General features: G+C 40.8%; 1 protein-coding gene across 1 annotated transcript in view; it reads right to left on the bottom strand.

The window, feature by feature from the left end:
- Positions 1-2488: 2488 nt before the first annotated feature.
- Positions 2489-12053, bottom strand: part of ZFP62 (ZFP62 zinc finger protein) — a 14268-nt gene continuing 4703 nt past the window's right edge. Inside the window, exon 2 of the mRNA XM_007460956.1 lies at positions 2489-6351. Coding sequence (XP_007461018.1) covers positions 3635-6351 — 2717 coding nt within the window. The 3' untranslated portion in view covers positions 2489-3634. The remainder of the gene's footprint in view (positions 6352-12053) is intronic.

The raw sequence follows: 12053 nt of genomic DNA, 5'->3' as shown, positions 1-12053 counted from the left end.
GCCTCAAGTTGTGTTTACCTGGGTTGTAAGGGTTGGTCAGGGACCACAAATTGTCAGGATGTTCTCTTTTCTCTTTTTCTTCAATCCTATTGCTATGCTTGGTAATGAGGTCAGTCTCTAAAGTACCCTGGAGGTGGGGAGGGGGATGGGTCTAGATTTGGTTTTTTTGTCCTGACGGTGTAGTACTCTGGGAACCCAGTTTAACTTCAGAAGAGTCACCTATAAGATTCATCACCTTGGGTGAACCTGGCCCTATCATCCTTCTCTCTCACTCTCTGTGGCTGGTGAAGTGGTGCCTAACTGCATCATCAGCAAAGTCTGCAGCCTAAGCTGCTTTGGTGTTCACCTCTGATGACGAGATCCCATTTTAAAACAGCCCTACCTGTTTAAACTGCAGTCTTTTCAGCCTCCACGCTCTTTTAAGGGGAAGGGAGGGCACACCACCTGCATTTTAAAAAACAGGTGGGAAACTGATCCAAAGAACCTAGACTACCTTCACCAGAAACAAAGTACTGTCTCACCTTTTCAACATCATTTTTTCTTTTCTAGACTTTGAGATTTTCCAGTCCAGATTTTTAGATTTATATACTTTATTTCTATCCTTCTAGTGCTTGCCCATGACATTTTACCATATTTAACTCAATAAAATCTAGAGTTAAACAGCATCTTCACCCTCCTCCTAAATAATACAAGCACTTTAGCCTGCTTTCACACAGATGTCCCAGCTTCCAATTTACCTACTATTGTCCAATATTCCAATTCTATTTATCTTTTAGCCTTGAGAATTAGACATGGCATTTTAAAACACACAGTGTTTCAATTTACCTACACCTTGGCAATTTTATTTTTCTTGCATGTCAGACGTCCTCTGGGAGGTGGTGGTGGCTGGTGGTCCCTAAACCAGCTCAGGTCCTGCGGTGGGCTTGAACAGATGCAGCTGCACCAGCTCACTGGATCTGTTCTTCACAGTCTGCCTAGAGTGGCTGGAGACCTGAAGACCCCTCCTCATCTGGGATCAGTCCGAGAAGCACATATCTGGCCCTAGGTAGACTGTGGGCCCATTTTCCATGTGTCCAAGTCAATGGAGGCTGTAGTAGGAACATGAGCACCAGGAGGTGCTCAGTGGGCTGGGGCACTCAGAATCCCCATTCCTATGGTAGCTATCTTCTCCCTTGTTATTTAACCTGTGTCTCTTTCAAAAGTAGGTGATGCATTAGGTCCAGGTGGAGCTCATGTAGATGTGTGTGTGTGAGGGGACTGGGGACTTCAAGCCACAGGCACACCAACAGCCCTGGCCACGTGGAAACCTTAAGTAACCTGATCATCTAAAAGAGAGCTGGCCCTATATTCAGCCAATGAAAAGATTGGTCGATGCTCAGTGACCACTGGGAATCAATACTCCATGGCCTCTTTCCTTTCTGCCCACTGTACACCAGAACTGCCAGGGACTGGCCACTCTGGACAATGCATGAGCATTTCCAATGCTCCCTTTGATCAGGCCATCCTATTTTTCCCATTCTTCTCTTAAAAGGACCCAACTCAACATCCTGCTCAGATGTCATCGGTGCCCCCCTTCCCAGTAGGTGGAAGTCACTTTCCTTGGAAAGCCCACAGTTTAGTTCAGCATCCATTAGGGTGGCTTTGCTGTGGTCTCTCTCTTCTATCTACTCCTGCTTCCTAGTACCTAGGACAATGGATGCGCCTAGCAGATCCTCAACAAGTATTTGCTGAATACACTAATCCAAGTCTGTGGATAGGGTCAGGTTTGCCAGTGCTGCATGTAGAGAAGGACAAAGAGCAAGTGTGGTCATGACATCTCAAAGTGGAATGGAGTGGCAGAAATGCTCTTTCCCTCTCCCTTTTCTACAACCATCCCTCCCCGACCTCCACCCTCCTCCCTCAAAACTTACCTTGTTTGGAGGCAAAGTGAAAGAAATACTTCTAAAGAGAGGTATGGAAACTGTATGTATGGAAACAGGAATCCTAGAGAGAATCAGAAAACTATCTGTCCAGAGACTATTCTCTTGTAAAGAGTGGATCTGGGAGCCAGAGAGACCTGACTTACAACTCCGTCTCTACTGATAAGCCCCACCTGGAGTATTCTCAGACAGGTTACTTAATTCTCAGAAGACTTGCTTTTCACTCTTCGGGTTACCTAGTTAACAGTCTTACACATAGTTAACAATATTTTGTTAAATTCTATCTGTTCCCAAGAGAACTGTTTCTCTGTTGTGACTCCTCACTCACACAGCCTGTCCACTCCCAGGGGTTATGATCCAGCCCTAGTATGAGGATTAATCCAATCTGCACTTCTCCTGGTGGAGGCACAACCTAATTTCTCATGAAATGTGAGCTACTAGCCCTGTGAGATGAGTCCCCTGGGCACTCCTTGGTTTGGATCTGGTATAACTTACCCCCCAAAGATAAGACACACAAATGGCTCTCTCTGTATGATACTCCACCTAAAGTATGTAACAGCCTGTTTACTTTTGAAGAATTCCTTTATTGGAGTTTCACCTTACCTTGCCACAACTATCTGGCTCTTCATGGCCGAGAGTGAGCCCTGAATAAAGTATCCACAACATTTTACAACAGACAATACACACACGCAGTGCATGAAATCTTTACAGTAACACAATCAAACATTTAACAGGATTGTTAAGAAGCATGAATTTTCTCCTATTCCTCCATTACTGGTAGCTACTTAGCTTTTTAGCTCTTGCAATAAAATGCTCTCCTTCTCATCATTCCTATCCATAGGAATCCCTGAATCAATTCTTTTTGTGTAAGGTACAAATTCATGTTGAAGATGTGTTCCATTAGTTATTGAATGTGCTGAATTTCTGTCCATGGCAGAACTCTTCATTTGTAGCATAATGTGTGAGGTTTTCACTTATCACACATTCATCATTCATTGAGAGGGTTCATTTGAAAAATTTTAACGTTTCACCCATTCAATAATGTATAGCACAACATTACAACAGTCCAATCAACTTGAATTTATTTGAGTGACTCTCTTCTATCTCCTGTTAGATTTATACGTCTACACTTTTTACATTTCCTACAATGAAATCCAAATTTTGTTTCAGAAGTTGTCATCACTCCCCGAAAATCAGTTAAATCAAAGTTATTCTTCATGACCACCATGATATTAATTTATATTCCCTGAAGCCTGCCTCTCCCTGAATTTGCCTACTGGAGGTCCTTCTTGGATCTTTTCCACTGACCAATGGATAATTGGAATTCAAAGCTATACCTGAATTTCCTACATTTCTATTCACATAATTTACCCAAATATGAACTTTCTGATGGTGACTATGAGACTTCTAATTGAAGTCTTTTTCTCATCTGTGTTTTTTATGTCCAGAAATATCTACTTATTTTGAAGGTTTTCTCACACTCCATAACTTTGATAGGTTTTATCCCCAGTACGAACTATTTTATATTCCATAAGGGCTCGACTATTTTGACACTGGAACCTTCCTTGCTGGCTACGATTGAAAATCACAGAGAAAAAAATTACTCATGTTTTCACTTATACTATGTAAACTATAAGCCATGAACAAGGACCTCAGACACTCTTGTAAGATTTTTCTTCCATTTGGGTTCTCTAATACTAGATAAGCTCTGCCTCCTACAGAGACATGCTCATCCTGGTCCCATCCAGAGCATTCCCTCCCTCGTGAGTTCTCTTCTGTGATGCGCTACTATGACTTCCCATATTTGTTACATTTAAAGATTCCTCCCCAATATGGGTTCTTTTATGCTTGGTGAGATTCGATCTGATATTGAAAGCCTTCCCACACTCGCTACATTGGTATGGCTTCTTTCCAGTGTGGATCCTTTTGTGTTGGTCAAGGACTGATCTGTAATTGAAGGATTTCCCACACTCACAATTATACGGCTGCTGCCCACTGTGGACACCTTTATGGTTGATAAGACTTGAGTGTGAGATGTATGCCTTCCCACACTCATCGCATCTATAGGGTTTCTCACCTGTGTGGATCCTTCTATGCACTGTGAGGCCTGAGCTGTTCCTGAATGCCTTCCCACACCTATCGCACACATAGGGTTTTTCCCCTGTATGGATCCTTTTGTGTTGAGAAAGGAGAGAGCTGTAACTAAAAGATTTCCCACACTCAACACATTTGAAGGGTTTCTCCCCAAGATGGACTCTTTTATGGCTTATAAGCGTTCTGCTTGAGAAAAAAGCTTTTCCACATTCATCACATGTGTAGGGTGTCTTGCCAGGGTGGGTACTTTTATGGTTAATAAGGCTTGAGTGTGAGATGTATGCTTTTCCACACACGTCACATTCATAGGGCTTCTCACCAGTATGGATTCTTTTATGCACTTTAAGGCTTGAGTTGTTTCTGAAGACCTTCTCACACCTGTCACATTCATAAGGTTTCTCTCTAGTGTGGACCCTTCTGTGTTGAGAAAGGAGTGAGGTGTAATTAAAAGATTTCTCACACACATCGCATTTGTAGGGCTTCTCCCCAAGATGAATTTTTTTGTGATTTATAAGGGTTCGGTATGTGATGAAGGCTTTTTCACACTCATCACACTTATAGGGCTTTTCCCCAGGGTGTACACTTTTATGATTTATAAGGCTTGAGAGTGAAATGTAGGCTTTCCCACATTCTTCACATTTGTAAGGTCTCTCCCCAGTGTGGATTCGTTTATGTACTTTAAGGCCTGAATTATTTCTGAAGGCTTTTCCACACTCATCACACCCAAAGGGTTTCTCCCTTGTATGAATCCTTTTATGCTGTTCAAGGGCAGAGCTGTAATTGAAGGATTTCTCACAATAACTACATTTATAGGGCTTCTCCCCAAGGTGGATTCCTTTGTGGTTTTTAAGGCTAGAGCGTGAGATATAGGCTTTTCCACACACATCACACTTATATGGTTTTTCCCCAGTATGAAGCCGCCTGTGGACTTTGAGTCCTGAATTGTTTCTGAAAGTTTTTCCACACACATCACATACATAAGGTCTCTCTCCAGTGTGAATCGTTTTATGCTGAAGAAGAAGTGAGTTATAACTGAATGATTTTCCACACTCCTTACATTCATGGGCTTTCTTCCCAGGGTGAATGCTTTTATGGACTGCAAGGCCTGAGCTATAGCTGAATGCTTTGCCACAGACATCACATTTGTAAGGTTTCTCTCCTGTGTGGATCCTTTTATGCACTATAAGGCCTGAGCTGTTCCTGAAGGCCTTTCCACATTCGTCACATTCATAAGGTTTCTCTCCAGTGTGGATGACTTTATGCTGAATGAGGAGAGAGCTATAATTAAACGATTTCTCACACTCATCACATTTATAAGGTTTATCTCCAAAGTGGATGCTTTTATGATTTAGAAGTGTTCTGCAAGTAATGAAGGCCTTCCCACACTCATCACATTCATAGGGCTTCTCCCCTGTGTGAATCCTTTTGTGGACTCTAAGGCCAGAGCTATTACTGAAGGTTTTCCCACAGATGTCACATTCATAGGGCTTCTCACCTGTGTGGATCCTTTTGTGGACTCTGAGACCAGAGCTGTTCCTGAAGGCCTTCCCACACTCACCACATTCATAGGGCTTCTCCCCAGTGTGGATCCTTTTATGCTGGTCCAAAACAGAGCTATAATTGAAGGATTTTCCACACTCATCACACTTACAGTTCTTTTCCCCAGAATGGGTGCTTTTGTGGTTTATAAGGCTGGAGTAGGACATGTAGGCTTTCCCACATTCCTCACACTTGTACGGCTTCTCCCCAGTATGGATCCGCTTGTGGACTCGAAGGCTTGAGCTGCTCCGGAAAGTCCCCCCACAGTCATCACACTCATAGCGTTTTTCACCAGTGTGCATAATTTTATGTTGAACAAGTCGGGAATTATATTTGAAGGATTTCCCACAGTCATCACATTTATGTGATTTCTTAACAGCACTGGTTTTCTGCTGTAGAATGGGATGAGAGTTTCCATTAATGCTCTCCACACATTTGCCTTGCTCACTGCTTTTCTGTTCTATACAGACAGGTTGGTGTGTAACATGTTTTGAGCTCAGATGTAAGCTTTTCTCAGATGCCTCATCTTCCTGTTCTGTCTTTATATTTGCTGTATTCTTGGTTTTGCCAATCTTTTCCCTGATGCCACTTTTGTCTTCCTTCATTCTTTTTCCCTCAGGCTTTTCCATCTGATTCTCTACCTTGCTATCCCAATCACAAGTTTCACCAACCTTAGATTCCTGCATATGATCCTTGTGAAGACCTTCCACTTTTGGCCACACAGATTCTGCATTTCCAATATTTTCACACTTTTCAGTTGATTCCTCATCCTCAGTGCCCCTCGTCTTCAAATGTGACACTAAACCAAGAAAATGAAAATGATACCTTCACTTTAGAAGAAACTGAAGGAATTACACCCAAATTCACTCATTCACTCAACAAATGTTTATTGACTACATGCTGTGTGATAGGTACCATTTTTAACTGCTGGGGATACAGTGGTGGACATGCCAAAATTTCTGTCCCTGTGGAGCTAATGCTAAAATGCTAGAGCCCTAGCATTGTCAATGGAACAGAGAGCTTTTCTATTCTTGCATAACAGCTTAGCATGAGGGCAAGTTGAAACGGGTTGGAATGACGCACAGAACCAAAGGCAACATTGATCAATTTCTGAAAAATGCCACCTAGTCTTGGAAAAACAAACAGTGGGTAGAAGTAATTTCTGAAAAATAGGAGACTGAAAGAATAATAAAACAAAAGCTAAGAAGACATAATCAGCAGAGGGCAGGGAAGCAAAACTAAAGGAGAGATCAGTACATAAGTAGAGGTATTGGGGAATTGGTTATGAAATCATGAGGACAGTCACATCAGACTTGAGAAAGAAAACAAGCTGCTGCTGCCTGTCGTTGGTGTGGCCCTCCTAGATTTCCCTTCCAAGGAAAACACTGACCCTGGAGAGCTGTTAGTCAGGGAGGAACTCTATACGGAAGAACACACTCTGGCTTGCCAGGCAGAGGCTTTCACTCCTACTTTATGAACAGGCTAACTGCAGTCAGAGCATATCAAAGATCAGAAGCTAAAACACAAACCATCAAGCAAAGGATAATAATATTTGCCTAGGTTCAAATATCTAGCTGTATGACCTCAAGAAAGTTATTTAACCTCTTTATGCCACAGTTTCCTCATCTGTAAAATGAGGGGAACAGAACTGTTGTGAGTATTACATTTAATAACATATATAAGATATGGAGAACAATGCCAGTCACTTGGGTAGTTCTATATGCTATACCATCTACTTTATTATTTAATCAAGGTCAGGTTACTGGATCAGGGCTACAACCTGAGGATAAACCACAGGACTCAGGAAAGGTAAACCCCTTCTCAAAGCAGATTCTAGGGCCCAGGCAGTGACTCTCTGTTCCCCTGAAGGCACTCTACACACAGCTGGCACTCCATCAGCATCCACCTGCTAAAAGACTGACTCTTGAGAACAAAAGAAACAGTTCTAAACTAGTTGTTCCCCAACCTTAGACATTTAGACATTTGTGATTAGACTTAGTTAAAATTCAGACTTCCCCTCTTACCCTGGGTATCAGACCCTCTTGGTTGGTACTCTGTAGTTCTACTTAAAAACTATATGTGAACATGTGACGAGAAAGCAAGGGCACTAAAAATAAGATATATACTCTGGAGTAGACACATATAAAGAATCACACTCATGATCGAACTTATGCTTATGGGATTGGAATGATGGACTCTGAATTAAAATTTACAGAACAGGAGGAGCTAGGAACCCAGAATATCACTAGGAAGATAAAACAAAGAATCACTCAGTAGACATTTTAAAAAGGTGGTTCATCTGAGAAAGCTTCACAAAATGACTATTAAGTAATATTAGGTAAGAGATCATTAGAAGTCACTGAGAAATGCTGGCATGACCTAGTTCCTTGCTCCCTTTCTTTACTTCCTTGGGCAGAGCAGTCCTTGCCATTTAAAATGTGAGTGCTACTGGGTGGGGAGTGGAATTCCAGACCATCAACAGCAACACACTGTTCATCTGAATCCTGCTCCCATCACATCAGAGACCCTGCTCCATCCATTCCCTTTGGCCTTGGCCCCTCCACCTCTGCTCACCCTCAGCCCTGAGAAGACAAAGATGTTCACGTTTCTACAGCCATAAAACTAATCCCTTAAAACTGCCAGGGAAACCCACAAAATTTGTCAGGGGGAAAAAAGAAAAGGAAGAGCTACAAGGGAGGAGAACTAACCATACTAGATATCTAAATATGCCAAAAGGCTGCTATAACTAAAACAGTGTGGTATTGGTATATAAATAAACAGAATAGAATAAAAATTCAGAATAATCCCAATTACACAAAGAAATCAAGTATATGATAAAGATGGTATATCAAATTATTGAGGCAAAAAAGGCCTTTTTAATAGTGTTGGAACAAGTATAAAGCCATTTGGAAAAAAATAAAATTAGATCTATCCTTTACACCATTCACAGGAATAAACTCCAGATGTAGCAGATCTCTAAATATTAAAAACACTATACAAATGCTAGAAGAAAACATAAGTGAATGCCTCCATAACCTAAGTATAGAGAAAGTTTTCTATGACCCAGATGCAATAAATGAAAGGATTAATAAACTGGACTATATAGAAATAAAAGTAAAATTGCATGGCAAAAATACCATAAGCAAAATCAACAAATAAATAACAAGGTGGAAGAAAATATTTGCAACATACATCATATATAAGTGCTTATATAAGTGATAATATCTCTAATATACTAAGAATTTTTAAAAGTTGAAGAAAAAGAGTCTAAAAATCCTACAGAAAAATGGGCAAAAGACATGAAGACAATTCACAAAAAGAAAAACTAAAATGGCCCTTAAACATGTTTTCAATTTCACTTGTAATAAGAGAAATGCAAATAAGAACTATACAAAGATCCCCTTTCTCATCTATCAGATTGGCAAATATTCAAAAACTTAACAATATGCTCTGTGGGTGAGGCTGTGGGGAAACAGGCATTCTCATCCATTACTGGGAATGCAAACTGGCATAACCCCTGTTGAAGGAAATCTGCCAATATCTACACAACTATGTATGCATTATTCTCTAAATGAGAAATCCCACCTAGGAATTCAAACCAAAGATACACTTCCAACAATACAAAAGTATATATGCACAAAGTTATTCATCGTAGCCTTATTTTTAATTACAAAATTTGGAAAACTACCTACACGTCCAAGCACAGAAGACTGGTTAAATAAACTACAACAGCACATACACACACTGGAAAACTAAAAAAGAATGAGGAACATTTCTATAAATTGATAGGAAGCAATTTCCATGATAGGTTGTAAAGTGAAGAAAAGCATATATGCTACAGTCTACGTAACAAAATAAAAAAACCAAGCATACAGCTGCTTATCTTTTCAGTAATGAGAGAATCCACAGAACAGTGAAGCCTGTTACCTATAAGGGGTAGGGCGGGGGAACAGAACAGAAGGGAGAGGGGAGAGAGATGCTCAGAGTACAGCTTTTTGTATAGTCTTTACTCATGGAAGCATGATCATGTTCTGCAGACTCAAAGAATAAAATTAAATCAGTGAGAAAACTGGACAACGGGAAAGTGAAACCAGAAAGTGAACAGAAACAAATTAACTCATTTGTGTTTCACATGAATACCATAACAAGAAGGAAACAAAAAAGAAAGAACTAACCCATGTCACTTGGGTACATAGTATGTGACTATACTATATACTCTCAGTCTTGGGAAGGCTGGAGGGGGAAGTGGGGAAGAGCTGCAAACAATCCTTTTTAGCAGGTTTGCTTTCTGTAGTGGAATGGGCAAAACAATTCAGAAACAATTTTAGATCTATTATGAGACTGAGTAAATGTGTTGATTTAGTTGAGAGCCAGGGCCCTCCTGGAGGAAGAAGGAATATAAAAATATGGAACAGGGGAAGATAAGAAAGAACCCTTTGTGGACAAATTGGAGGTACTGGTGTGAACTCATGATTTCTAAATTATATATAAATGTGCACATCATATAAATGTATATTCACATGTATTTAAATTTGTATGTATACATGTGTAAATGTATATATATTCTCTAGCTCTGTCTGCTGACAGCTAAGGAGCAAAAATACCTGAGTTAACGAGCACACATCTAGCACCTTGTTCTGTGTCTCTACTACCATAACCTAAAAGGAAGCAGGAGGATTCCAGGCTGGGGGAAGGATAGGTACAAAAGGAGCTGAGACATCCTGTTAGACCAGCAAATAAGGAGGTGCTTAAAACAAAACAAGACCCAGCTTCAACATCAAATTTAGGCTCCATAATAATTATGTAAAGAATTGTAAGCCACTGAAAATAGGATTTCATGAGTACATACAGGCACAAACAGGGGAGAAAGGGAGGCCTCTTGCTGACAGCAGAATGCCAGGGCCGGTTGGTAAATGTGGAGGCAGTAGTAGAGTTGCAAGAAAAAACTCAGCATTCTGCAACTATCAAGGTAGGGGAGAATTATCAATGGATTCTAAATCTAGGGAGAAATTCTGACAAGGAGCAGGATATATGCATGGTCTTAAAATATTCTCCCACAGACCGCAAGGGGTAAAACAGTAATTACACAGGAGAGTCTTGGCTAGGGGTCTTAAGTTAATATTGTCAGTGGGGGCAGATAAACATCATGTTCTTCCAGAAGTGATGCCCTGAGAAGGACACATCACCTATAAGAATGCATTATCTGAAATGAAACAGGGAAACATCAGGTAGATCAGATAAATCCAAAATAAAGAACATTCTACTAAAAGCTATCTGTATTCTTCAAAAATGTCATCTTCATAAAAGACAAAGAAAGGCTATAGAAATGTTCCATATGAAAGAAGCCTGCAGAGATTTGACCACATATTCAATACCTGACCTCACCTGGATATGTAGTGAAGGGACAAGCTTTGTAAAAAATAATCGTGCCAACTGATGGAACTGGAGTATGTATGATAAAGTTAGGCAAAAGTAATATCAAATTTAAATTTATGGGCTTCCCTGGCGGCGCAGTGGCTGAGAATCTGCCTGACAATGCAGGGGACACGGGTTCAAGCCCTGGTCTGGGAAGATCCCACATGCCGCGGAGCAACTAGGCTCGTGAGTCACAACTACTGAGCCTGCGCCGTCTGGAGCTTGTGCTCCACAACAAGAGAGGCCGCGACAGTGAGAGGCCCGCGCACCGCAATGAAGAGTGGCCCCCGCTCGCCGCAACTAGAGAAAGCCCACGCACAGAAACGAAGACCCAACACAGCCAAAAATAAAAAATAAATAAAAATTTTTTTAAAAATTTAAATTTATTCAAATTGACAATTATACTGTAGTTATGCAAGAGAATATCCCTATAAATATACACTGAAGTGTTTAGGGATAAAGGGCCATGCATGATGTATGTAAGTTACCCTCAAATGGTTTAGGAAAAAAATAGATAGATAGATAGATAGATGGATAGATATGCATGAAAGAGCAAGAGAGAGAAGACAAAATGAAGTAGAATGTTAACCACAGATAAATGAACAAAGGGTATTTTTTTCACTATTCTTACTGTTGAAATTTTTCTATATATTTGAAATTATTTCCAAATAAAAAGTTTTAAAATGTCAAAATGTAAATTTAAAATTCTCTCAACTATACCTTCCCCTCCAGGTACTGCTTTCACCATCCTGTCTCCTGTTCACAGTTGTGTCTTGGAAAAGTGGTCTTCACGTCCCGTCTCCCCTCATGCCTCATCTATTTAATCTGAATTCTTCCACTCAGACCATACTGCATTAGCTTCTTCAGGGCCAGGTGCTGACTCCCCCACCTGCTAGCCCTTGGATGTTCCTGGTTCCCTGTTCCGTCTTGAACCTCTCCTCTTGTGACCCTACATGCTCTCCCTGGGCAGTCCCATATATATGCGTGGCTCCTACAAGCTGTCTTGTAGAACCTCATCTCTGGCCCACACTCCTCTCTTCAATTATAGAGCCTCATATCCACCTGTCTCGGGCACTTCTCTTTCCC

Source organism: Lipotes vexillifer, unplaced genomic scaffold, assembly GCF_000442215.2.
Source record: "Lipotes vexillifer unplaced genomic scaffold, Lipotes_vexillifer_v1.1 scaffold469, whole genome shotgun sequence".
In the NCBI taxonomy this organism is placed as follows: Eukaryota; Metazoa; Chordata; class Mammalia; order Artiodactyla; family Lipotidae; genus Lipotes; species Lipotes vexillifer.
Note: the sequence above shows the minus strand (reverse complement) of the source record. Positions and strands in the feature narration are given on the sequence as shown.